The sequence below is a fragment of the Doryrhamphus excisus genome, chromosome 1 (genome assembly GCF_030265055.1).
Source record: "Doryrhamphus excisus isolate RoL2022-K1 chromosome 1, RoL_Dexc_1.0, whole genome shotgun sequence".
Taxonomy (NCBI): Eukaryota; Metazoa; Chordata; class Actinopteri; order Syngnathiformes; family Syngnathidae; genus Doryrhamphus; species Doryrhamphus excisus.
Window position 1 is genome coordinate 1,457,111 of NC_080466.1, and position 26,199 is coordinate 1,483,309.

General features: G+C 40.3%; 2 protein-coding genes across 2 annotated transcripts; one reads left to right on the forward strand and one right to left on the reverse strand.

The window, feature by feature from the left end:
• Positions 1-9,609: 9,609 nt before the first annotated feature.
• krt94 (keratin 94) lies at positions 9,610-12,262 on the forward strand. The gene is made up of 8 exons (XM_058070760.1): positions 9,610-10,106; positions 10,252-10,334; positions 10,413-10,569; positions 10,645-10,806; positions 10,890-11,015; positions 11,398-11,618; positions 11,704-11,717; positions 11,799-12,262. Exons 1-8 carry the CDS (start codon positions 9,687-9,689, stop codon positions 11,846-11,848), a joined length of 1,233 nt encoding a protein of 410 aa, XP_057926743.1. The 5' UTR covers positions 9,610-9,686; the 3' UTR covers positions 11,849-12,262.
• A 6,460-nt stretch (positions 12,263-18,722) lies between these two features.
• Positions 18,723-25,628, reverse strand: LOC131128151 (stromal membrane-associated protein 1-like). The gene is made up of 10 exons (XM_058070748.1): positions 25,331-25,628; positions 24,880-25,013; positions 23,864-23,949; positions 23,525-23,600; positions 23,376-23,441; positions 23,210-23,288; positions 21,791-21,921; positions 21,386-21,605; positions 20,636-20,973; positions 18,723-19,439 (listed from the first exon to the last, which is right to left on the reverse strand). Exons 1-10 carry the CDS (start codon positions 25,446-25,448, stop codon positions 19,299-19,301), a joined length of 1,389 nt encoding a protein of 462 aa, XP_057926731.1. The 5' UTR covers positions 25,449-25,628; the 3' UTR covers positions 18,723-19,298.
• Between the last annotated feature and the right edge of the window lie 571 nt (positions 25,629-26,199).

Sequence of the window (26,199 nt, forward strand, 5' to 3'; positions counted from 1 at the left end):
GTAGTACTACAGTACTACTCTCAATAAATATGAAGCATCAGTAATACTGTCTACTCTATATTACTGTTGTTGATGTTATGCTTGATATTAGCTATTAGCTAACTGTCATTAGCAAACTGTAGCTAGCTAATGTTAGCTACAGTAGAGGCAATGAGCACTAAACAGTGCCTAAAATAATAAATGGACAAGTGTATATCACATTATGTAGGACTACAGTACCACTCTCAATAACTATGAAACATCAGTAATACTGTCTACTCTATATTACTGTTGTTGTTGTTATGTTTGCTCAGCTATTAGCTAACTGTCATTAGCAAACTGTAGCTAGCTAATGTTAGCTACAGTAGAGGCAATGAGCACTAAACAGTGCCTAAAATAATAAATGGACAAGTGTATATCACATTATGTAAGACTACAGTACTACTCCCAATAAATATGAAGCATCAGTAATACTGTCTACTCTATATTACTGTTGTTGATGTTATGCTTGCTCAGCTATTAGCTAACTGTCATTAGCAAACTGTAGCTAGCTAATGTTAGCTACAGTACAGGCAATGAGCACTAAACAGCTCAAAATAATAAATGGACAAGTGTATATCAGATTATGTAAGACTACAGTACTACTCTCAATAAATATGAAGCATGAGTAATACTGTCTACTCTATATTACTGTTGTTGATGTTATGCTTGCTCAGCTATTAGCTAACTGTCATTAGCAAACTGTAGCTAGCTAATGTTAGCTACAGTAGAGGCAATGAGCACTAAACAGTGACTAAAATAATAAATGGACAAGTGTATATCAGATTATGTAAGACTACAGTACTACTTTCAATAAATATGAAGCATGAGTAATACTGTCTACTCTATATTACTGTTGTTGATGTTATGCTTGCTCAGCTATTAGCTAACTGTCATTAGCAAACTGTAGCTAGCTAATGCTGGACAAAAGCTGGACTCCTTCAGCGTCAGTAACGCAGTGCATTAGTGCATTAGTGCGTGTGTTGTGATTAAGGTTGCATTAACTCGGTCAGATTTATCACAAACTAACTGCATGGCTTTAATTCACACGCCAGCATCTGAAAGTCAGGCTAGCTGAAAGAATAATGGAGCACAGCATGCTTCGACACCTACGCCCACTATTCCTCCACTGGAGAAAAGAAAGCAGAGAGTTACTGCTCACAGGAACCCAAACAAAAGATGATGTGGGCCTCCTTCTTAGCTCCTGTGTCGCAAAACCGCATACTTTCAGTGTATGTGTGTATCGCAGGAAGAGACGTGTATGTGAATTTGTGGCTAGAAGTTTTTACAGCTTTTGTTTTAAAAGCTTAGTTCACGAGAAATAACTTCTCACCTTCTAGCTGTGGCTGCAGTTTCTGTGCTGCCGCGAGAGGACGCCCTGCAGCAGTAAAACTCATCCGGCGTTCAGGCATCTGATCTCAAGGAGGGTGTGGAAGTGGGACTATCTGTCATAGTTGTCAGGCCAAATAAAACAATCTGGATGACGTTCAGGTCAATTTATTGCATTCTTATCTCGTTATGCTGTGTTAACAACAGCAGGAACAGTTGGTGCGACCGTAAGGGAAATATTTTAACATCTCTGGAGGGCGGCATGCTTTTTCCTCTAATTGAAAATGTGGTTCTCATAAGAATCACAAGCCTTTTTTCGTCAACTATTGAGTAACATAACATACTATAGCATAACATTGCATCGTACATAACATAACATAGCATGACTTAGCATGTAGTGCATAACACATTGTATAGCATAGTACATAGGCTTTATGTTAGCACAGCATGGCATAGCTTAGCATAGCGCATAGCACATAGCATAGCATAGCATAGAATGCCACATAAAATAACATAATATAGCGCAACATAATTTAATAACATAGCATGACAGAATGGCATAACATAGCACAACATAACACATAGCATAGCACAGCATAATATAGAATCGCAAAGTGCATAAAATAATATAACAGAGTATATCTTAGCATAGCATAGCATGTAGTGCATAACACATTGTATAGCATAGTACATAGGCTTTGTGTTAGCACAGCATGGCATAGCTTAGCATAGCGCATAGCACATAGCATAGCATAGCATAGCATAGCATAGCATAGCATAGCATAGCATAGAATGCCACATAAAATAACATAATATAGCGCAACATAATTTAATAGCATAGCATAACAGAATGGCATAACATAGCACAACATTACACATAGCATAGCATAGCATAATATAGTATCGCAAAGTGCATAAAATAATATAACAGAGTATGTCTTAGCATAGCATAGCATGTAACATAGCATAGCACATAACAGCAATAAATAGAAATAACAGCACAGTCCAACATAGCATAGCATAGCATAGCATAGCATAGCATAGCATAGCATAGCATAGCATAGCATAGCATAGCATAGCATGGCATAATATAGCATCGCAAAGTGCATTAAATAATATAACAGAGTATATCTTAGCATAGCATGTAACATAGCATAGCACATGAAATAACAGCATGTCCAACATAGCATAGCATAGCATAGCATAGCATAGCATAGCATAGCATAGCATAGCATAGCATAGCATAGCATAGCATAGCATAGCATAGCGCATAGTACATAGCATAGCATAGCATAGCATAGCATAGAATGCCACATAAAATAACATAATATAGCGCAACATAATTTAATAGCATAGCATAACAGAATGGCATAACATAGTGCAACATAACACATAGCATAGCATAGCATAGCATAATATAGCATCGCAAAGTGCATAAAATAATATAACAGAGTATATCTTAGCATAGCATAGCATGTAACATAGCATAGTGCATGAAATAACAGCACAGTCCAACATAACATAGCATAGCATAGAATAGCATAGCATAGCATAGCATAGCTTGTTTCTTTTGGTTTTTTCCTGATTATGGGGTCGCCACAGCAGATCTTTTTTTTTATCCGCATACCAAGTACATAAAATAGCATATCTTAGCATAGCAGATTACATGGCATAGCATAGCACACAACAAAATAACACAACATAGCAATGAATAGCACATCAAATAACACAACATAGCATAGTATAGCACATAGTATAGCATAGTAAAATTAATAACATTTACAGTAACATTTACATTTCTTGGCTATGACAGTGTGGAAATTAAGAAATGCTGGTGAATGTTTAACAGCGAGTCCTGGAATTTTGTCATGGATATAACATAGAAGGTTATTGCGAAGTGCCGGCTGAATAGTTGAGCAAGATGTGATAATGCCTGCGGTGGGGTGTGGTACGTTGAGAGAAGGCTCCCGAGGAGTGATTCACTGTTCCTCCTACAGAGATGTGCTATCTCTGCTACATGGGGAACATGTGTTGAAGATACGTGAGCGTGCAACAAATGACATGATTGGTGAATGGAGAAAGTCTGTTGCAATAATGTTGCCATGTGTAATAATTTGACAGACAGCCAATGTCACCTGTCTTTGCATTACCTGACGGACGTGACTGTTGATGCAAAAGGCAACAATGAAACTCGAAGACAATAGGTGCGATTCATGCATGTGTAGAGACACACTTCACTTGTTGCTTGGATACGAAAAACAACAGAAACTGTTTTGAGATTATGAAAACCTGAAGGTGACGGACAGGTGTGTTTTTTCCGAACTCTTTCTTTCATGCAGCTGCGAGAACTCAATGGATAGAATCTTAAATTTGTGTTCACTGGTCAGGTTAAAATCATGCTTTTAATTTGAATATGTTTTCAGTTTTTCTGTCTGTGTTGCATATATAATAACTTAGATACAACAAATAACAATAATAATTCTTTTTGTACATTCTGTATATCGCCACAAAGAAAATGGTCAGAGAACTTGTTCGAGACAATTAGCCTTCCCGGTACATTGCGCTATCATGCTAGCATTATGTGTTAGCATTGCTAGCATGGTAGCCTTTGCATACTAGCAGTTTTCTGCTATTTTCATGGCTGGACACACACTGTATATAAACACTTACCACTATTATGGCAGGTGTTAGCATGCTAATGTAAGCATGTTAGCATTGCTAGTATGCTAATATTAGCATAACAGCAATTTTAGCCGTTTTCATGAGTAGACACGTGTATGAAAATTTTGCAATATCATGCTAAGTGTTCATGCTAACATTCACATTAACACATTTGCATGAGAAAAAAAATCACAAATATGAGCTTAAATACACTTAGCGCTATCATGCTGGGTCAGGAGTCAGCAACCCACGGCTCTTCGGCCTCTTTGTTGTGGTCCCCTTTGCAATGCTCGGAAAGTAGGAAAAATGCACGTCTTTGTAATGAGTTTTTAAAAATCCGACTTTGTGTGAGACCATGAACGTATCCTGACTGAGTGTCTGCTTAAGTTCATATTCATGAAAATCACAAAAAAGTTAGCATGCTAGCAATGTTAACATGTTAATGTCAGCATGCTAACACCTAGCAATTAGGGTCTACCTATTAAAATGGATAAAAAACATGCTAATGTTAACATGCTAACACCAAGCACAGGGGTCGGCAACCTTTACTATGAAAAGAGCCATTTCAGCCCATTGCCCACTATTATCATGGTTATCATGGTATCATATTGGTTCAAAGTAATACTTTCCCAGAGCTATTTGACAAAGTGAGCAGGTCCTGCGAATCGCATACGCTCAAGTCCAAATCCACTTTGGAGGAGTACTCATTTCCTGTTTTCTGTTCTTTCCGTCTGGGGGGATCTTATCTTGGACTTGGCTTCACCTCTTCTACTAAGCACTGGGATTGTATAAAGTGAGTGGACAGAAGATATTTCACAGTCGTGCAGTTTAGATTAAGTTAGCAAGAATGTTTTGTCAGATTTATGGAAGACTGTCATTGGGTGTCCAAACTTTTCTTGCCAAGGCAACATACATTTTTATCTTGCAAAAAGGCTAAAAAAATATATATTTTATATGTATTTAATTACAAACTTTGTATTGGTTTTGTGTTAGCACAGCATGGTATAGCTTAGCATAACACATAACATGGTATAACTTATCAAAGCATAGCACAAAACATAGCATATACTGTATTAGCGTAGCATAGCATATAACATAGCATCGCGCAACCTAACTTGGCATAGCATAGTATTGCATAGCCTAGCCTAGCATAGCACATAGCATAGCACAGTACATAACAACATAATGTCATGTAAGATGTAAGATAAAATAACATGACACAAATTTGCATAACATAGCGTAACATAGCATATCATAGTTTAGCATAGCATATACTGTATTAGCATAGCATATAACATACCATCGCGCAACCTAACTTGGCATAGCATAGTATTGCTTAGCACAGCCTAGCACAGCACATAGCATAGCATAGCACAGTAAATAAAAACATAATGTCATGTAAGATGTAAGATAACATAACATGACACAAATTAGCATAGCATAGCGTAACATAGTATATCATAATTTAGCATAGCATATACTGTATTAGCATAGCATATAACATAGCATCGTGCAACCTAACTTGGCATAGCATAGTATTGCATAGCATAGCCTAGCATAGCACATAGCATAGCATAGCATAGCACAGTACATAACAACATAATGTCATGTAAGATGTAAGATAACATAACATGACACAAATTAGCATAGCATAGCGTAACATAGCATATCATAGTTTAGCATAGCATATACTGTATTAGCATAGCATAGCCTATAACATAGCATCGCGCAACCTAACTTGGCATAGCATAGTATTGCTTAGCACAGCCTAGCACAGCACATAGCATAGCATAGCACAGTACATAAAAACATAATGTCATGTAACATGTAAGATAACATAACCTGACACAAATTACCATAGCATAGCGTAACATAGCATATCATAGTTTAGCATAGCATATACTGTATTAGCATAGCATATACTGTATTAGTATAGCATATAACATAGCATCGCACACCTTAACTTGGCATAGCATAGAATTGCATAGCCTAGCACAGCACATAGCATAGCATAGCATAGCACAGTACATAACAACATAATGTCATGTAAGATGTAAGATAACATAACATGACACAAATTAGCATAGCATAGCGTAACATAGCATATCATAATTTAGCATAGCATATACTGTATTAGCATAGCATAGCATATAACATAGCATCGCGCAACCTAACTTGGCATAGCATAGTATTGCATAGCATAGCCTAGCATAGCACAGTACATAACAACATAATGTCATGTAAGATGTAAGATAACATAACATGACACAAATTAGCATAGCATAGCATATAACATAGCATCGCGCAACCTAACTTGGCATAGCATAGCCTAGCATAGCACATAGCATAGCACAGTACATAACAACATAATGTCATGTAAGATGTAAGATAACATAACATGACACAAATTAGCATAGCATAGCGTAACATAGCATATCATAGTTTAGCATAGCACAGTACTGCACAACATAACACAAAGTAGTTTATTTTGTAAAACGCCTAAAAATGTTTTTTTTTATGTATTTAGAGACAAAAGATGAGACAGTATATTATTGTTTATACATATGTTCGTTTTGTTTAATTACATTTCTAGAATCTCCATGGGCCAATAAAAAAAACAAGGTGCAGGCCACAAAAGGCCCCCGGGACAGATTTTGTATGTTCCTGAGCAAGACAGTGTGTGTACAGATTTAGGTTTACTGTTAGTGGAAGGTTAGCCATCTTTTTCTGCTATTGTGTCATACAGACTTTGCTCTAAATTCTTTTTAACTTGAGTATGAGTCTAAAGTTCCTTTGAGAAATGTTGCGCCATCTGTGCACACACACACACACACACACACACACACACTCACATACACTCACATACACTCATACGGTGCACAGTTAGTGTACTTAAAATATGCAAAACACTAAAAATAAGTAAGTGTGGAGGAGATTAAGTCACTGAAAAGTGTGAGTCACTTGAAACACGTCCACTTTCCATGTTGCCTCAACACAGAGTCAATGCATGGACTGTTTGAGCCTGACAAAACATGCTGCAGGTCTTGTGTTGCATGCCAAGGGGCCCCTCTTTCCACAAACGGGACACCAAGCAGCATCTCCCACTGCCCTCCTTTTCTTCTGCTTCGCCCTTTTTGTTTGTTCTGAATGAAGGTGTCACCGTGACGGGGGGGCGGTTGCCTGTGGCCGTTTTTCTCGAAATGAGTAGAGACAAGACTGCTGAAACAACACATGGCTGTTTCAAGGCTGCACAAATAACCTTGAATGTGAGACATCTTGGAAGTACGAAAACACGGTTAACTGATTCAATACTGCATTTGTGCTGCTACATCTAACACTGTGTTATTGTATCTGAATGCAATGGATGGGAGTGTGAATGGTTGTTTGTCTATATGTGCCCTTTCATGGGCTGGCAACCAGTCCAAGGTGTACCCCGCCTCTCGCCCCAAGTCAGCTGGCATAGGCTCCAGCACACCCCCCGTCTTTTGAATGCTTGTTTTGAGAAGCCTAACTCTTTTACATAAGTGGCCTCAGTAACTAAGTGGAACTCCACTCCTCATCACTCATCACTGAAATCCAACCATGAGAGGAAAGTCACTGTTGATGTACTACACTGCTGATGGACTTCATGTCAAAAAATCCGAACCAAAATCCGAAGCATGATTATAGTTTTACTTAGGTTCAAACAGCATGATTTTAGTTTTACATAGTTTCAAACAGCATGATTATAGTTTTACTTAGGTCCAAACAGCATGATTTTAGTTTTACTTAGGTTCAAACAGCATGATTTTAGTTTTACTTAGGTTCAAACAGCATGATTTTAGTTTTACTCAGGTTCAAACAGCATGATTATTGTTTTACTTAGGTTCAAACAGCATGATTTTAGTTTTACTTAGGTTTAAACAGCATGATTATAGTTTTACTTAGGTTCAAACAGCATGATTTTAGTTTTACTCAGGTTCAAACAGCATGATTTTGGTTTTACTTAGGTTTAAACAGCATGATTATAGTTTTACTTAGGTTCAAACAGCATGATTTTAGTTTTACTTAGGTCCAAACAGCATGATTTTAGTTTTACTTAGGTTCAAACAGCATGATTTTAGTTTTACTTAGGTTCAAACAGCATGATTTTAGTTTTACTTAGGTCCAAACAGCATGATTTTAGTTTTACTCAGGTTCAAACAGCATGATTATAGTTTTACTTAGGTTCAAACAGCATGATTTTAGTTTTACTTAGGTCGAAATAGCATGACTTTAGTTTTACTTAGGTCCAAACAGCATGATTATAGTTTTACTTAGGTCCAAACAGCATGATTTTAGTTTTACTTAGGTTCAAACAGCATGATTTTAGTTTTACTTAGGTCCAAACATCATGATTTTAGTTTTACTTAGTTTCAAACAGCATGATTTTAGTTTTACTTAGGTCCAAACAGCATGATTTTAGTTTTACTTAGGTCCAAACAGCATGATTTTAGTTTTACTTAGGTTCAAGGACAATCTATTATCATCAAACCATCTTTTTAGTGTCTGTATTCCCTCCTGGGTAAGTGCAATTACTTGATTAAAAAAAATTGACCCGCTATCTGAAAATTTGAATGCTGAATCGCGAATGCGTGTACCATGCAGTAGTAGATGCAAGTATATGACAATATTTGACTTCTGTTTGTTTGAACTCCACCTTCATGTGTCCACTAAAAGAGGGACAAGATGTTCCTTTCTGAAATGTTTGTTCACCACGTTGGTGCTGTTGGTCGTCCAGCACCAAATGAAATCCCTCCACCGTTAGCAGCCCGGTTAAATGAAACATATGAGTGAAACATCTCTCAGCAGTCCAGCAGGACCCAACCCTGCTTGTACATGAACAACATCAGAAGCATGAGTCATTTCTCCTTGTGGCTTAGAGGTGACGACCCTGAACGCCTCTCCCATCTGCACCAGCAGGGAGAAGTTGGCCCAGAGCCCAAAAGTGAGATAAGGAGGTACAGGACACACAATACACATAGTTTCCTGCCAAAAACAGACTGTAACAGAGGCCAGAGTCACACAGGGGAGAATCTACACACAGACACACACATGTGAACACACACAGGAACCGAGAGCGGATGTTGAGTGTGATATGGAAACAATGGAGCGCAGATTCCTTTTTTTTCGTGCCGTCGTCAATAAGTACCGATCTTGTAACTAAGCCAACGTCCCTGAGATACGATGAGTTACAAACACGAGTTACATACCAAGTGCTTGATGTAACAGTAACTCACATTTGCATGCGACTATTCAAACTAGGATTGAAGAAGACCAGACAAGCAGGTATTTTAGATTAGCATGTAGAAATGATAGAGGTGGTACACACACACACACACACACACACACACACACACACACACAACATGAACACAAAAGTCGAAACACACATTCCATCAGAGTGCCCTCATAAGGGGGGAGAGGGAAAAAAAATCCTAGTCCTTAAAGGAAAACAAATGGTGGGTCTGTGAAGCCAGTGGAGATCTTGCAGAGGAAAACTCCCTCTTCCCCCTCCCTCCATCCCTCCTCCCCCCTCCCCCCAGCCTGGCCCGCCCCAGAACCAGTACTATATCTACAGCCTGCTTCCCTCCACCCAACTCCACTCCTGGTTCAAGCCCCTTAACTCCTCTCGTCTCCCGTCTCGAAGACTCTCAGCCATGCAGACCAGCTACAGCATCACCAGCGGGCCCACCATGATGAGCCGGCAGAGCTACAGCTACTCCACCAGAACCGCCCCGAGGGCTCAGAGCTTGTCCGGACTCAGCCTGGGGGGCCAACGCATCTCTTCCTCCACCATGCGCACCGTCTCCTCTGGCTTCGGCGGTGGCTACGGAGCCGGAGCAGGCACTTTCGACCTGTCTCACGCCGTGGACCAGAACGCCATTCAGCTGAATGAAAAGGCCACCATGCAGAACCTGAACGACCGTCTGGCGTCCTACCTGGAGAAGGTGCGCTCTCTGGAGGCTGCCAACGCCAAGCTGGAGAAGCAGATCAGAGAGTACTACGAGCAGAAGGGCCCTGCGGCCGAGAGGGACTACAGCAACTACTGGGCGATCATCAACGACCTGAAGGACAAGGTATTTCTGCTCTGCTGTTAATCATTATCAGGTATCAGGTGTCCAAAACAAGTACAACAATGTGGATCTGGAACCCTTAATCTGGATTCAAATCTAAAATCCAGATACGGAGTAACCAACTCCTAGATTGTTCTCCCCAATTAAGATCATGGCTGCCACCATCGGCAACGCTAACATCCTCCTCCAGATCGACAACTCCAAGCTGGCTGCTGATGACTTCAGAACCAAGTAAGTCGACACTTCTGTTTGCTTCAGCAGTTAGCATTAGCCTCGTCTTATCGTGCCGTCTTCTCCAAAATCCAACAGATATGAACATGAGCTGATGATGCGCCAATCAGTCGAGGCCGACATCGCCAACTTGCGCCGCCTGCTCGACCAAACCACTCTGACCAAAGCTGACCTGGAGATGCAGATCGAGGGTCTGCAAGACGAGCTGGCGTACCTCAAAAAGAATCACATCGAGGTACCAGAAGCTCGACGCGTCCTTCAGCCCTAGAATGCGTGTTTCAAATGTTTTGAAACTGGTTTTGGTGTTCAGGAGCTGGCAGCGCTGCGATCGCAGCTCTCCGGAACAGTCAACGTGGAGGTCGACGCCGCGCCCCAACAGGACCTCAACAAAGTCCTGGAGGAGATCCGCGCCCAGTACGAGGCTATCACCGACAAACACCGCCGCGACCAGGAGGCCTGGTTTAATGAGAAGGTGAACCAAATCCAAAAACCAAGCCCAAAAACCAACACTCTTTAATCAAACCAGTTCTACAAAGAGATCTTGTCTCTTTCTAGTCGGCCACCTTGACGAAGGAGGTCACCATCAGCACAGAGTCCATCCAGACGTCAAAGACAGAGATCGGGGACTTGAGACGTACGCTGCAGGGTCTGGAGATCGAGCTGCAGTCCCAGCTCAGCATGGTGAGAGACAAAGTCCAGAGCGCCTCACAATGTGGCCTTATATGAGCAAACCTCACAGATGCAGATAGGGTAGACAAGGGGGGGGGGGCTGAAGAATGTGTTCAGGGGGGTGGGGGGGGGGTTGGTGGGAGATGAAAACATTTCACAGACGTCCGCTCAGATTGTGGTAGACATGAAAGCGCTGGAATAAAAAGGAATCCAGAACACCAAAAGGTCTTGGAAGCCCAAAGGTTCCTGGTACCCGAATTGGTGCCCAAAAAGGGCACCAAAAAGGGCGTGGCAGGCAGACCGGATTTACTACTCTTGAGTTTTTATGACCATCCAATTTGTCAATACTGCAATAAAACGCATTCTTCTTCTGCTTTTCACGCCGACATACTAGAAAGGGGCACTGGAGAACACGTTGGCGGAGACGGAAGCTCGCTACAGCGCCATGCTCGCCGGCTTCCAGAACACCATCAACATGCTGGAGGGAGAGTTAGCCAACGTGCGCGCCAGCATTGAGCAGCAGGGCCAGGACTACAGGATGCTCCTGGACATCAAGACCAGACTGGAGCAGGAGATCGCCACCTACAGGAGCCTGCTGGATTCCGAAGAGTCCAGGTAGAAGGAGCGGACATATATTTGTACGAGAACATTTAAATCACCTTCATTCATTCTGGTTTCTTTCCTGTTCTTCTTGTTTCAGGCCAATCGGCTCAGGTGAGTGATGACGCCTGTCAGTCACGCGTCATACCTACTTAGAAACACGGTTCATGTTTTTCTTCTTGTTCTTCTTCACAGGGACCACGAAGACCACAGTCACATCCACCACCGTGCGTACCTCCAGCTAAACGTTCTGCAGGATGGTCCACACATGCACACACACACACACACACACACACACATACACACACATCGACGAATAAAAGCTGTTACACCCGTCGAAAAAGAGGACATGCAAGTTGTTTGATAATAAAAAGGAGAACAAAAAGTGGATGCCGTGTTGGAAAGGGGTAAAATCCTGCTCTCTCTTCCAAATTGCTGCCTTGCTTCGGTGATTTTTAAACACACCGCCCAAATATATACGATGGCACTTTGACATCGTGCAGAACAAGGAAACAACATTAGAAACATGAATAAAAGTCTGGAAAGTTAAATGTAGGATGAGAGCACCCCCCCCCCCTCCAACCCCCCCCCCCCACATGAAGAAGAGTCTGTAAGTGTGTGTTTGCATGTCGGAAAAATAAACCTGCAAGTGAACAGCTTTTTTTTTTTGTGTGTGTGTTCTTTATGAGTCTTTTCGTTATGACATGGCTGTGTTTATGCGGTCGTCATGGTGACAGAGTACAATCACAGCGGTGGTGGAAATGTGTGTTACGTAAGGATGATGTTGTCAGGAAAAGGGTGAACAAAAGGTAGCGGTGTAAGCCACAGTTCAGCTCGAACAATTAACCGTAAAAAAAAAAACGTCAGCCATGAAATAAGGCGACTGACCATTTGGTTCTTTCACGGGACACGCTCAAATGACTAAACTAATCCAGGGGTGGGCAAACTACGGCCCGGGGGCCACATCCGGCCCGCCAAGTGTTTGAATACGGCCCGCCCAATCTTTCCAAAGTATTTCATTGAAACTCAACATACAACCTGGCATCATGGCCTGAGCCAACCTTTTGATGGTTTTATCAATTTCGTTGTTTGACATGGTCTGTTGTTTACAAAGTGCTCCTGAAAAAAGGGACACAAGCATAATGATGATAATAATAATAATAATAATAATAATAGTAATAATAATAATAATAATAATAATAATAATAATAATAATTATTATTATTATTATTATTATTATTATTATTAGATTGTTATAATTATTATTATAACTATAAATATTATTAACTATAAATATTATATTATATATAATATTATTGTTATATTTGCATATTTTACATAATAAAATATGTAAAATATGTATATTATTATTTTACATAATAATAATATAATAATTATTATTTTTATTAATAATTTTAATTATTATTTTTAATTTTTTTAATTTTTATTTTTTAATTTTATTGTAATTATTATAATATTTTATTCTTTTTAAAATATTTAAATATAAATATAAAATAATAAATAATAATAGCAGATTGCATGACAATTTTACAGATACAATAATACCAGGTGGACTGTTACGTGTAAAATATATAGTCTGCCCCCCCCCACGTAAATTTTGTCATATCAATGCGGCCCGCGAGTCAAAAAGTTTGCCCACCCCTGGACTAATCTTTGCCCCGGAGGCTGTCAAAACTCTCACATGAAGTCCTGTTACCTAGCAACAAGAACACACATACTATATACGGACACAGGCAACGCAAACACTGATAAAACGCACAAAGTTGTTCAATTCCAATATCGCTACTGCACTTTGGACCTTGTTGTACTACACATCGAGTGGAGCAGTAAAATCCTACGAGGTGCGCACATTTCTCCAACAATGGTGTCATGTTTGCTTTGGACACACAGAGATTACACAGAGGGTGGAACTGCTAAAGCCAACCAATGCCGAGAAGCTTCACAGGCCCATATTTGGATCCGTGTGGCTGTGCATGAACGTCTCGAGCACCCTGGTACATCCACACGTTGGAGAAAAGCCAAGCTCACGATAGGACAAGTTGATTATTTATTACAGTAAAACACATTTTTACAGTTTGGGAAATGAAATATGAATGACCTGCCATACTGTATATCAGGGGTCTCAAACATGCGGCCCGCGGGCCAAATGTGGCCCGCAGGACACTAGTTTGAGGCCCCCGCCTTGATATGAAAGTTTAAAGTTTGATATGGATGCTGTATGGTATCATGTACCCAGACAAAATTACGTTTGATTCATGTTCATGTTAAAGGTTAAATAACTGTTAATAGTTATCCTCCCTATCCGTGTGGAAGTGGTACGTTTTTGGCGATTTAAGTTGAAAGGAAATAACTTGAAGGCTACCGTTTAGGTCGCTAGCTCTCTAGTTTGCGAGTTAGCATGTGTCTCAAGACCCTGCAGTTGCGCAATATGTTGTAAATAAAAAGAGTATAAATGTGACTATAGTCGTGTTTTGTCATGTCTACAGGGCTCTAATAATGCTTTGTTCATTTTAATCTGAAAAAAATCATTTGTCTACCCACCAACTATATGCGGTTTCTTAATTTTTAATTATTTGCCGTTTTATTATTATTATTATTATATTTATTTATTACTGATTGATTTTCTTTATTCTTGATTTTATTTTGTGTAGAAAAATAAAAATGAAGATATTTGAGAACAGTGGAATGTTTTATCTGAGCTTTTCTTGTAGAAAATCGGAACCAAAGCAAAGTTTATTCATTTTTCTGTTTTTAATAAATGCATTTTTTTTTGTTTTTTTTTGGAAAACCTGATGCGGTCCAGCCTCGCCCCAGACCCTAGCTCCAGTGGCCCCCAGGTAAATTGAGTTTGAGACCCCTGCTGTATATGAATGAGGACTGAAAGATTTACCGTTTTTGTTCATTGTGATGGTTTGTGATTTAAGATGAGTTGATCTTAAGCTATGAAATCTAAATCTAAGTCTAAATCTAAGTGTAAAACCACTTAAATGCAGACTCAAGATGTGGCAAGTGAGAATTACGCAATAATATAAATCATATACTTGACCGTGCACAGTCGCTAGCCTTTGAGCTCCTCGTTAGCAGACTTTATGACTTTATAAAGCAACAATCTAGCTGTTTACATTCCGTCTAAGAAGAGGCTGATCAGGGCGCCGCAGAAGGCCGGCTTGCAATCAGGAGATTAACTAGTTTTGGGAAAACTTGGAGAGATACGGAATTCTGAGTTGCTCCTGCTGTTGTTGCATTCAGTGTCAATTTCCCACGAAGAGTTTACGTTGCATTTGCACATTTCCTGATCAAAGACAAAAGGTCATTTGGTGGTCATTTCTGTGTGAATACTGCATGGTTATTTATACAATTTATGTATATTATAATAAGTGTCTTTTTGAGCCTCTAATGGTTGCCAGTCTAGTTCTGAAACGCGATCATAAGAAATAGGTTATCTGCTACTACACAAGTGAACTCGATAGCAAGAGAGATAAAAACGCTTTGATTTGTCGTTGCTTTGTTGATTGAATCCAGATAAAGAAAAAAAGACAGGAAGCTGTGTCAAGCTGTGCCATGTTAAGACGGCCTGCCATGTAAAGCGGCCTTGAGGCAGCACAGACACAGATATATTAATTAATAATTCCATATTGGGACACACCCACAAAAATAGATCAATGTATATTGGGAAACAGTAATACCAACAACCATCATAAGACCCATTTGTAGCCAATCATGAGCTAACACATCTGAAATTACACAAGACCATTACTTAATGTAACAGTCTGACAAATAACACTAAACTCGTCACACAGCAACTTAACACTCATAGGGTATACCTAATAAATATACAAATATATTCATTAATTCATTCATTTTCTACCACTTTTCCTCACAAGGGTCGGGAGGGGGTGCTGGAGCCTATCCCAGCTGTCTTCGGGCGAGAGGCGGGGTACAGCCAATCCCAGGGCACATATAGACAAACAACCATTCACACTCACATTCATACCTATGGACAATTTGGAGTGGCTAATTAACCTAGCATGTTTTTGGAATGTGGGAGGAAACCGGAGTACCCGGAGAAAACCCACGCATGCACGTGGAAAACATGTAAACTGCACGCTAACCACTCGACCACCGTGCCGCTATGCAAATATATACAAATTTAAAATAATAATAAAAAAAAATTTTCCCATATTGCATTTTGTTTGAGCAACACATTTTATTGGAGGACAAGCAGCATAGAAAAAGGTGGATGGCACTGCAATACTGCCTCTGTCCATCAGAGGAAGCCAGAGGAGCCCAGAGGGAGGCTGACGTCATTGCAGCGCAATAAATGCATTGCTCAGACATAATGCATTATAGGAAAACTTTTTTAAACAGTTGTTTTTTTTATTCAAACTTGTATTGGTGCATGTTTGTATATTTCTGAGGGATACCTTTTAAACATAAAATTGCTGCGTTCTGATGAGAGTAGAATTTCCTGTATCATCTATATTACACTATAGTAAGTTAATTTTAATAAAATACTCCATAAATCTCAAACGGTGTACAGGGTAAATCTGCATTCTTCTCCTCTTGGACAGGTCAGATTCCACAGCCTGCTTACCGGGCCACGCCTACTTTGTTATGATTGGTCAGAGGTTCAGTTCCAGTCTCACGCCACTGATCAGAGCTGCATAGAAACACGCCCCATGGCGGGAAAAAAAAAAAAAGCAGAATAAACTCACTGCTTTGCAAACTGTCGATATGGAATTTTTAGCTAATTAAAGCTAAGAACTCATATCAGTCAAATACTTAATTGCGCATCGGTCATGCCTGGCAAAGATTAACTTAAGCTTGAAGTCAGCATCAGGAGGAATGTCTCAAGGTCAGAAAAGGAGGCGCATTCTTGGCATTGGCCAGAGCCGTGTTAGCGTTGACACACCAGTTGAGAGGAATGCCTAACCTCTTTGCAAATGCACTGTGGCATCAAACCTCACTGTGAAACTTTGCAAACTGCCTAAGCCAGGGGTGGGCAAACTTTTTGATTCGTGGGCCGTGTTGAGTTAACAAAATTGTCCGGGGGGTGCCAGAATATATATTTCACACATACTATTTTACGCTTATAATTCCAACAGTCCACATTTGAATTTTATTTTAAGTGTCATACTATCAGTTATATGTTCTCAATTCCCTTTTTTTCAGGAGCACTTTAAACATCAAATTGCCAAATTGAATTTTACATTTAAAAAAAAAATTACTGAATAAGACAACCGACATGCAAGTCATGTTGCCAGCTTGTATGTTAAAGGAATAATACTGGCGGGCCGGATTCAAACGCTTGTCGGGCCGCATGTGGCCCCCGGGCCGCAGTTTGCCCACCCCTGGCCTAAGCTTTAGAGGGGAGTTCATAAATGGACCACAACACAATTTGGGCTTTTAGGGCTGACTGGGCAATGCAGATTAGATGGTGGGGGCCGGTTTTACAGGTAGGACGGGTTTCAGGTGTAAAGACCAAAAAGACAGACCTACACGGGCAGGGCTGGCTCTGCTTGTAAAAAAGCTTTGATAGATTCCATACACAATGCATGCTATCAATAAACACAATGTTTACACAAAGGAAGGGTTGGATCGCACAGCATTCCACATCCACCTGTTAAAGCCTTCGCCGGGGCGGACTTTGTTTGCTCTGGAACACATCCCAGTATGAGCTGGGTGGGGAAACATAAATGTACTTGGAAGTATTTACCGCCTTTTGTTCTGATGAACTCTTCACATTTGACTTTGTGGTCCACATTTTCCCTGTGAAATACAAAATGATTTCCCAAAATGTCAGTGTGAACGTGCTGCACAACTATAAAAACAAAGAAAAAACAGCTTAGCTCAGCTCAATAGCATTTTTTAAATGCAGTAGGTGCACATACACGATGTACATAGGACCCCATACCTTTATAATGGTAAGCATAACGCATTTCTGTCAGAGGTATTCACTGTACAATTATTATAGTGGTTGCAATTAGCAATTTAGTGTGGAAGTGGTAGAAATAGTAATTTAGAAAAACACACGTAGCACGTATTAACTTCACCGGTGAACTTGTAGTTGATGATACTCCCTCAAGAAATGGCAGGAGGTCACACACCCAAGTTGTTAAAGCCACGGCGCCCCTTTTTAAAGTTAATGCAACACTGCCATCAAGTGCTGGTTTCTGAGGCGTCAGCGTGGCCTTTTTTTAAAAAGTGCCTTTTACTAAATGGCTTTATTTCATTATCATGTGGCTCAATAGCCCTCTCAGTTACTCTAAGCCAGGGGTGGGCAAACTACGGCCCGGGGGCCACATCCGGCCCGCCAAGTGTTTGAATACGGCCCGCCCAATCTTTCAAAAGTATTTAATTTAAACTCAACATACAACCTGGCATCATGGCCTGAGCCAACCTTTTGATGGTTGTATCAATTTCGTTGTTTGACATGGTCTGTTGTTTACAAAGTGCTCCTGAAAAAAGAGACACAAGCATAATGATGATAATAATAATAATAATAATAAATTTTAAAATATTTAAATATAAAATATTTAAATATAAAATATTTAAATATAAAATATTTAAATAAAAATATTTAAATATAAAATATTTAAATAAAAATATTTAAATATAAAATATTTAAATATAAATATAAAATAATAAATAATAGCAGATTGTACATAATAATAATACAAATTAAAATAATAATTACTATATTATTATAACTATTATGATTATTATATTTATTATATTAATGCTAATTATTATATTAATTATATATAATATTGTTATATTTGCATATTTTACATAATAATAATATAATAATTATTATTTTAATTTTATTTTAATTATTATAATATTTTATTATTTTTAAAATATTTAAATATAAATATAAAATAATAAATAATAGCAGATTGCATGACAATTTTACAGATACAATAATACCAGGTGGACTGTTACGTGTAAAATATATAGTCTGCCCCCCCCCCCCCCCCCCCGGAAATTTTGTTATATCAATGCGGCCCGCGAGTCAAAAAGTTTGCCCACCCCTGCTCTAAGCCTTTGCTTGATGATGTAGATTGTAGCTCATAATCGCTATTTAAACTGTTTAGTCAGCAAAAATGACTACAAAGCTATTTATTAGGTCTTTATTTTTTATGGGGAACCACAGGTACTTTAAAAGGTTACAGCGCTGTACACTTGGGAGAAATACAGACATGTGACTGTATTAGTCTCATCTTCTCCCGTTAAATACTATTCATTTAAATGTTCTATAATCTTATAATGATACAGTGATACAATAAAAGTTTGTGTAGCTGGTCCTGCACTTTTTCTGATATGTCGATATCATTTTTGTTGGGACTGTTATTTCCTTGTATTTGTTTCCCAAAAAAAGGAAAATAAAAGTTATGCTCAAAAATCAATACGACAGGCAGAAACTGCCAGGCTGTACTCCTGTTCGACTCCCCGTCCACTCACACAATAGAGAGAAAGAGAGACAGAGAGAAAGGAGAAGGGGGGGGGGGGGGTAGAGATAAAACTTTCATGTTCTTGAAGGCTGGTCCATCATCATCATCATGGAAATAGACGTGAGTTCGTAGGGAGGTACAGAGAAGCCCAAAGTGGTATTTTGCACGTCCTGCAACCACCGCTTTTCCCCGCTGTCCATCCATCACTTCCACATCAAGCTCACTTCCATAGCTGCGTGCTGAGGGTCTGGCTGGACGATCCAGGCACGGCTTCCCAGCCACCCATGGCTGATGAGGGCTGACCGAAGGCCATGTGTCCGGCCGCACCGTTTAGATGCAACCCTGACATCTGCTGGCTCATCTGAGGGTGGCAGACACATCACAAGTCAACACAGGAAACGGGAAAAAAAAAACATGGATTTCAACTCCGACAATCAATCTGTTATATCATAACTCCTAATCCAACATCTTAGCTGCACATACTCATACTAACCTGTGAGAGGTCAGCAGTTCTGATGTTTAAAATACATGACTTTTACCCTTTGACTTTGCTCAATGGCACACTAAACTCCATTTACAGCAGGGGTGGGCAAACTACGGCCCGGGGGCCACATCCGGCCCGCCAAGTGTTTAAATATGGCCCGACTGTTTTTTCCAAAATATTTCATTGAAACTCAACATACAACCTGGCATCATGGCTTGAGCCAACCTTTTGATGGTTGAAGTAGCTGTTTTATCAATTTCGTAATAATAATAATACATTCATTTTCTACCGCTTACCCTCACGAGGGTCGCGGGGGTGCTGGAGCCTATCCCAGCTGTCTTGGGGCGAGAGGCGGGGTACACCCTGGACTGGTCGTAATAATAATAATAATAATAATAATAATAATAATAATAATAATAATAATAATAATTCATTCATTTTCTACCATTTATCCTCCGAGGGTTGCGGGGGTGCTGAGCCGATCCCAGCTTCTTGGGGCGAGAGGCGGGGTACACCTGGACTGGTCGTAATAATAATAATACTAATAATACTAATAATACTAATAATAATAATAATTATTATTATTATTATAATTATTATTATATAATTATAATATGTAGCATTATAATATTAATAATTTTATAATGCACTTTACATCAAATAAATGATCTCAAAGTGCACATATAGCAGACTGCATGACACTTTTATGTGTAAAATATGTGTAAAAATATATGTGTACAAATGGACTGTCACGTGTAAAATACTATATATTCGCCCCCCCGTCAATTTTATTAAATCAATGCGGCCCGCGAGTCAAAACGTTTGCCCACCCCTGATTTACAGTGACATGTCTGCCCTCTAGTGGTCAGAATTTCCACTGTAGCTTGAAAAGCACCAGTCTGTGTACAGTAGATCCCCACTTTTCAAATGGCAAAAAAAAGCAAGTAGTTGATGCGCCCACAAAAATGTCTCTTTTTGACACACAGCTTAGCACCCAACTTTCTGACAAAAAAATAATAATTTTGAAATTCTAATGGATTCTAAGTGATTTCACTGAAATATAGTAGCGATACCTGGGCCATGTTCCACTGAGCTTGTTGACCAGGCTGGATGGCGTACATGCCCTGAGCAGGCACCATGCCTGCAGGCATGGCGCCGCCATGTGGCGCCATCATTCTGGGGGCCATGCCCATCACGCCGCTAGCAGGGGCATTGCCCATGAAGCCGTTGGGCACCGTCATCCCAACCATCATTCCCGGACTGGGCCCCATCATGGCCGTGCCGCTCTGTGCCATCATGGCACCCATGACGGTTGTAGGCGGCATGGCCGTGCCCATGCCGGGGAAAGCCTGGTAACCGGCAGTTGTCTGGACGGGAAACTGCATCTGAGAGGGGCCCATGAACATGCCGGCTGATAGGAGGAGGAGACATGGAAAAGAGAAGATAATAATGTTAATGTACTGTGACGTTCGGGGGTGTTCGGATTTGCGGGGCATAAAGTCCTGTAAAGATGCAGAAACTTGTACTTTCTCATTCTGGCTTCAGCTGCCGGTACCTACATGTGTACAACTTAGCTAACCAGGTTGCTACCTGTTATGCTCCAAATATGCAAATAATCATTCAATTGTCTTTTAAATTGCCTTTGTCTACCTTTTGGTTAATGACCACTGTTCCATGTGAATAACTTAGGTGTAACTTAAGAAAACCATAGTTCAGACTTTTTTTTGTATCCACCACCTTTCATAATAGACGCCAAAATAATCCACTAAGTGAAAATAAAGACTGCATAGTGGACGTAATAGTAGGTGAAACCTTTGTCTTACCAGCAGGAGCCTGCTGCGGCATACTGTTGGTTCCATACAAGGACAAAATGGAGTCCTTGGACAGCGGCTTCTTTGCACTGTCGTCCGTCTTAGTCGTGTTGCTGCTGTTGTCGCTAAACAGGTCAAGGTCACCCTGCGCTGACCCTGACACAGCGCCACCCAGTGCTGCTGCTGCTGCTGGGGCTTGTGTGGGAGTTCCCGCCACGCCGCTGGAGCTCGCCTACGAGGAGGAAGACCGTCACTCTAAACGATATTGATGCCGAGGGCGAACTGATGGAGTATAACGATGAATTGACTTGATGATTTAACGACTCCGGTTACATTGTACGGGAACTGGAGAGCTGGGGAGGAGGATGTGTGACTGAGTGGGGTAATGTGGACAGTTGACAATATTCTTGGCTCTACCTGAGGAAACAGAGCTGCTGGCGTGGATGAGGGTAGGGGGTTGGACACCATAGGACCAAATATATCCAGGTCGTTATTGTTCTGGCTGGTGCTCGTGATACCATTGTTGCTTGGTGCAGCTGCCGGTGCGTCTAACACAGAAAAACACAAAAGTATTTTTTACCGTTGAGACCAAGTTGAATTCCACTTACAACAAAATTCAGTACAGTAATTAAAGTTGGGCATCGACTGTGGCAAAATTCAGATTCTGGATCATTAAAATATTTTTATTTCCATTCATAGTTTTGATGTCCACTTCGCCCACCAGAAGAAACAGCTAGGAGAACCGATTTCGATTCCACTCTCGGGCGTCTCTGTGTGGAGTTTGCATGTTCTCCCCGTGCATGCGTGGGTTTTCTCCGGGTACTCCGGTTTCCTCCCACATTCCAAAAACATGCTAGGTTAATTGTCCATAGGTATGAATGTGAGTGTGAATGGTTGTTTGTCTATATGTGCCCTGTGATTGGCTGGTCACCAGTCCAGGGTGTACCCCGCCTCTCGCCTGAAGACAGCTGGGATAGGCTCCAGCACCCCTGCGACTCTCGTGACGATAAGCGGTAGAAAATGAATGAATGAATATTTATAATGTCGCAACATAACACCAGAAAATATTTAATATATTATTATTATATTAATATTTTTTACAAATTTAACTATTTACAATTTCACGTTTATAACTGAACTGTATAACCTCCTCCACACAACACGGGAGATGCAGGTCGAAGTTTTCTAAAAATGCACTTCTGCCACCTTATGGTCGTTTTATTCAGCTTCAACCTGCATCAAACATGCTCTCTTCTATTGTGGAGTTGCATCATCACCTCTTGGCACATCTCACGCAAAAAAGGTAGGACGTATAAATATGTCTTTGGTAGCAAATGAGTTAATGCTCACACATTCACGGTGTAGAAATAACAAGAGTACCTCATATTTTTGAAGCGTTACATTGGACTTCCTTCGAAGCGATCAGAATCAAGGAAGTCAAACAATGAATGAATGAATGAATGTGTCATGCCAATGTGACCTAAAGTTTCAAGAATGGGGGCTACGGCAAACTAAATACGGGTGTCTTGTCTTGTCAAAAAGTCTACTTGAGTGACTTCAAAGTGACTCGGTCTTGTTTGCAACATTGAAACACTTCACAAAAAAAAAAAGTCACAAGTCAGCAACAAGTGTAAGCGTCAGAGACTGAGTCAGCAACTTCAACTTCCTGCCAGAAATATCCTCTCTGATTCACTTGTACAACATTTGGGGCGCATTTTGGACCATTTCATGTATGAAGTGTGATTAGATAGTGATTCATAAAAATAGCAAAGTGGTCGACCATTAAGATACCACACATCACAATCTTCACAGAAAAGGAGCACCATGGATACTCACCAAGTCCTAGTAGGTTCACAGAAGGTTCTGATGTCTTAACTGGGCTGATTTTGGGGACTGGCTTCGACTCTTCATTTTTCTAAATATACAAATACACACAGTTGATTAGTGGAGGATACGCATCACTGATGAAAGCTGAGAAGGCCGTGTGTGTGTGAATGTGTACCTTGGTGTAAGATGACACCTTACTTCCTCGCTCCGTCTCCTTCTCTTTCTTATTGCACTCTTTAGGCTGAGAAAACAAACACAAGTCATATTAATCCGGAAAACAGAAGCCATGGAAAATATTGTAAACAAAAATAAAAGAGAACATACACTGCCTCCATTGGTCACATTCTTACTGTAGTATTTCTTCTTCTCATATTTATCCCTGATGAAGAATTCCACTGCTCTGAGGTCGGAATTAAGGCAATTTCAGTAAATACACACATTGGCCATTATATAATGTACACAATCATATGAGGTTCCATACAAAAGCAATTTAGAGGTGCATGGATTACAATTACCAATTGACTGCTAGCAACATATTGAAAGGTCGTAATAAAAGTACACTATGAGTATATGATTATTATCGGCTGTCCTTGGGTTCTACAAGTATAGCAAATGTTGTGGCCAGCGGCTTTATCGACAAAATGCTGCTTTCGGGTAGGATACTGGTCTGTTTGAGGTCTTCGAAAGTTTTCTGGAAGGTTGGCTTCGTAACGTTGCCTGGCCTTGGTGTTTCCCATGTCCTGTATACTCTAAGAAAAGAGAACACGGATGAGGGAACGCATTTACAGATGAGACATCATTTTCACACACGGATTGTCCACCACGTAGGACCACAACTGAAGCCCACTGAGAATGTCTGGAGTCTGCAGACGGTTGTACAGCAACTGTAACACGCGTAAGGAGCGTGTTATGTTTTGAGTTTCATCTTAAAATCGGCAATAAAGTAGCGCTGTTTCACTGTGTAACTCATTCGAAGATGGGGTCGCTATTTAGGGCACAAAGACGAGAACCGGACTTGACAAAGTAAATTGGTAGCCACCATCACGGTACCGTTAACACTGTTTGGGGCATTTAGGCTAATTGACAGGTGACGTTTTTTGGTTCTAATGTTTGTTTGTTTGTTTTTTTTACTAATTTTAAGCAAATGCATCATAGCCAATTACATAAATTTGGTCATTGTGTCATAATGCCCCCCACCAACAAGACAAATTGATTCCAGTCAGAAATGCATACAACTCTGGATGCATGTAAATATTGTGACATTATAGAAGCTTGTGAAAACTACACCACAGTGAATGTGTCCTGTAAACAAAGCTAACGGTGGTTCACTCACTCCAAAGAAATATTTTTGGCCAGGCACAATACTGTCTGTATTAATACTTCACTTAAAATCCATTATACAAACACCAATACTACAGAACATCCATCAAATCCGACATTTATGGCAAGGTGTGTGTTTTAAGTGTTTGTGTGCACTGTGGAGCAACATTATCCTCAATGGTAATTCAACCTCACATGGGGAGAATGAAGTAGTTATTAAGTAAATACAACACCATAATTGACGTTTACAGCATGTTCCTGCATTTTTGCACAGCATTATGGGAATTGCAGTATCTCTACGTTATAATCAAGTATGAGGGAGTGAAATAGGGTTTTTTTTTTTAAAAAAGAAACACTACCTGAATTTGATCTGAAGTCCATTGGTCCAAGTTTACCGATTTCACTCGGGATATGTGTACGCCGAGGTTCCTGTGGATGCCCGCACACCGGATGCAGATAAATACTCCCAAGTTCCAAGAAGCCCATCTCGGACCTGAGAGAAAACATAGACTATATCTCCATTTTGTTGAAAACGATAAAACTACCAGGACTTTTGTACAAGCAGACTGGCGACAGAAAGTCATTGTATATTAAAGGGGTTAGCTTACTAGTTAGCCACTTAGTTTAGCTTTTGGGGACGTGGTGTCAGCTGACTAACTGGAGCTAGTTCCACACACTAGAGTTGGCTTGTTTAGCTAACACAGATGCTACGGTTGGTTTTACCACGTATGGGAAAGCGGGGGTAAAAAAAGCCACTTTCGCTTAGAAAACTGATTAAAATAAGCAATTTTCGATGATTTAATAAAGCACCTTTCGCCTCGCAGTCGGCACAGTACTTGTTGTCTTCCTCTCGGAGCATTTTGGACAGAATGGCCTGGTGCTGCTCATTCAGTTTCTGGGCCTTCTCTCTCTCCGAGCGGGTCGTCATGTTCGCTTCTTCACTTCAATATTTCCAATTTTTAAAATAGCCACTATAATCCGTCGATGGTTAAGAAACGTTCCCAATAAAAGACCATAATCGGAAAAGCGAACACCACCGACTGGTATGAAAACACCCGGAACCGGAATCGCTTCTCCGCCCACAGGAATTCGCGAGATGACGCGGCGACCAAACGGGATTGGGCGACCGCGATGACGTCACGTGACGCACGAAATTGTCTCACGATTACGTTTTGATATTTCGGGGGAAAAAGAAATATTGAAACAAGTTCACTTGTCCTAACTTGTTTGACGTAAACGTGGGTGAATTCAGCAAACATTTTAATTGTTTAAACAAGAAACGCGATAAACATTTGCAACAACACAAAAATAAGAACATAAAGTTAATTTTAAGCACAAAAAATAAAAAAAATAAAAAATAGAACATTCTAGAAGAGGGGGTTTGCCCTGAAAAGGAGAGAAGTGAAGATAGGCGTGATGTGTGATAGAGTTTCAACCAAAATGAAAAGAAAGGTACACAAAACTGTGGTGAGACCAGCCATATTTGGTCTAGAGCAGGGGTGGGCAAACTACGGCCCGGGGGCCACATCCGGCCCACCAAGTGTTTGAATACGGCCCGTCCGTTCTTTCCAAAGTATTTCATTTAAACTCAACATACGAACTGGCATCGTGGCTTGAGCCAACCTTTTGATGGTTTTATCAATTTTGTTATTTGATGTGGTCTGTTGTTTACAAAGTGC

What these genes read in the sequence shown, in the direction of transcription:
- LOC131128151 (XM_058070748.1), bottom strand. Translation starts at nt 25,448, where the DNA reads ATGACGACCCGCTCGGAGAGAGAGAAGGCCCAGAAACTGAATGAGCAG. An exon ending in GGACTTCAGATCAAATTCAG is followed by an intron (nt 23,950 to 24,879) that starts GTAGTGTTTCTT and finishes CTCTTTTCTTAG; the next exon opens with AGTATACAGGACATGGGAAA. An exon ending in CAGCAGCTCTGTTTCCTCAG is followed by an intron (nt 21,606 to 21,790) that starts GTAGAGCCAAGA and finishes TCCTCCTCGTAG; the next exon opens with GCGAGCTCCAGCGGCGTGGC.
- krt94 (XM_058070760.1), top strand. Translation starts at nt 9,687, where the DNA reads ATGCAGACCAGCTACAGCATCACCAGCGGGCCCACCATGATGAGCCGG. An exon ending in TCAACGACCTGAAGGACAAG is followed by an intron (nt 10,107 to 10,251) that starts GTATTTCTGCTC and finishes TCCCCAATTAAG; the next exon opens with ATCATGGCTGCCACCATCGG. An exon ending in TGCAGTCCCAGCTCAGCATG is followed by an intron (nt 11,016 to 11,397) that starts GTGAGAGACAAA and finishes CCGACATACTAG; the next exon opens with AAAGGGGCACTGGAGAACAC.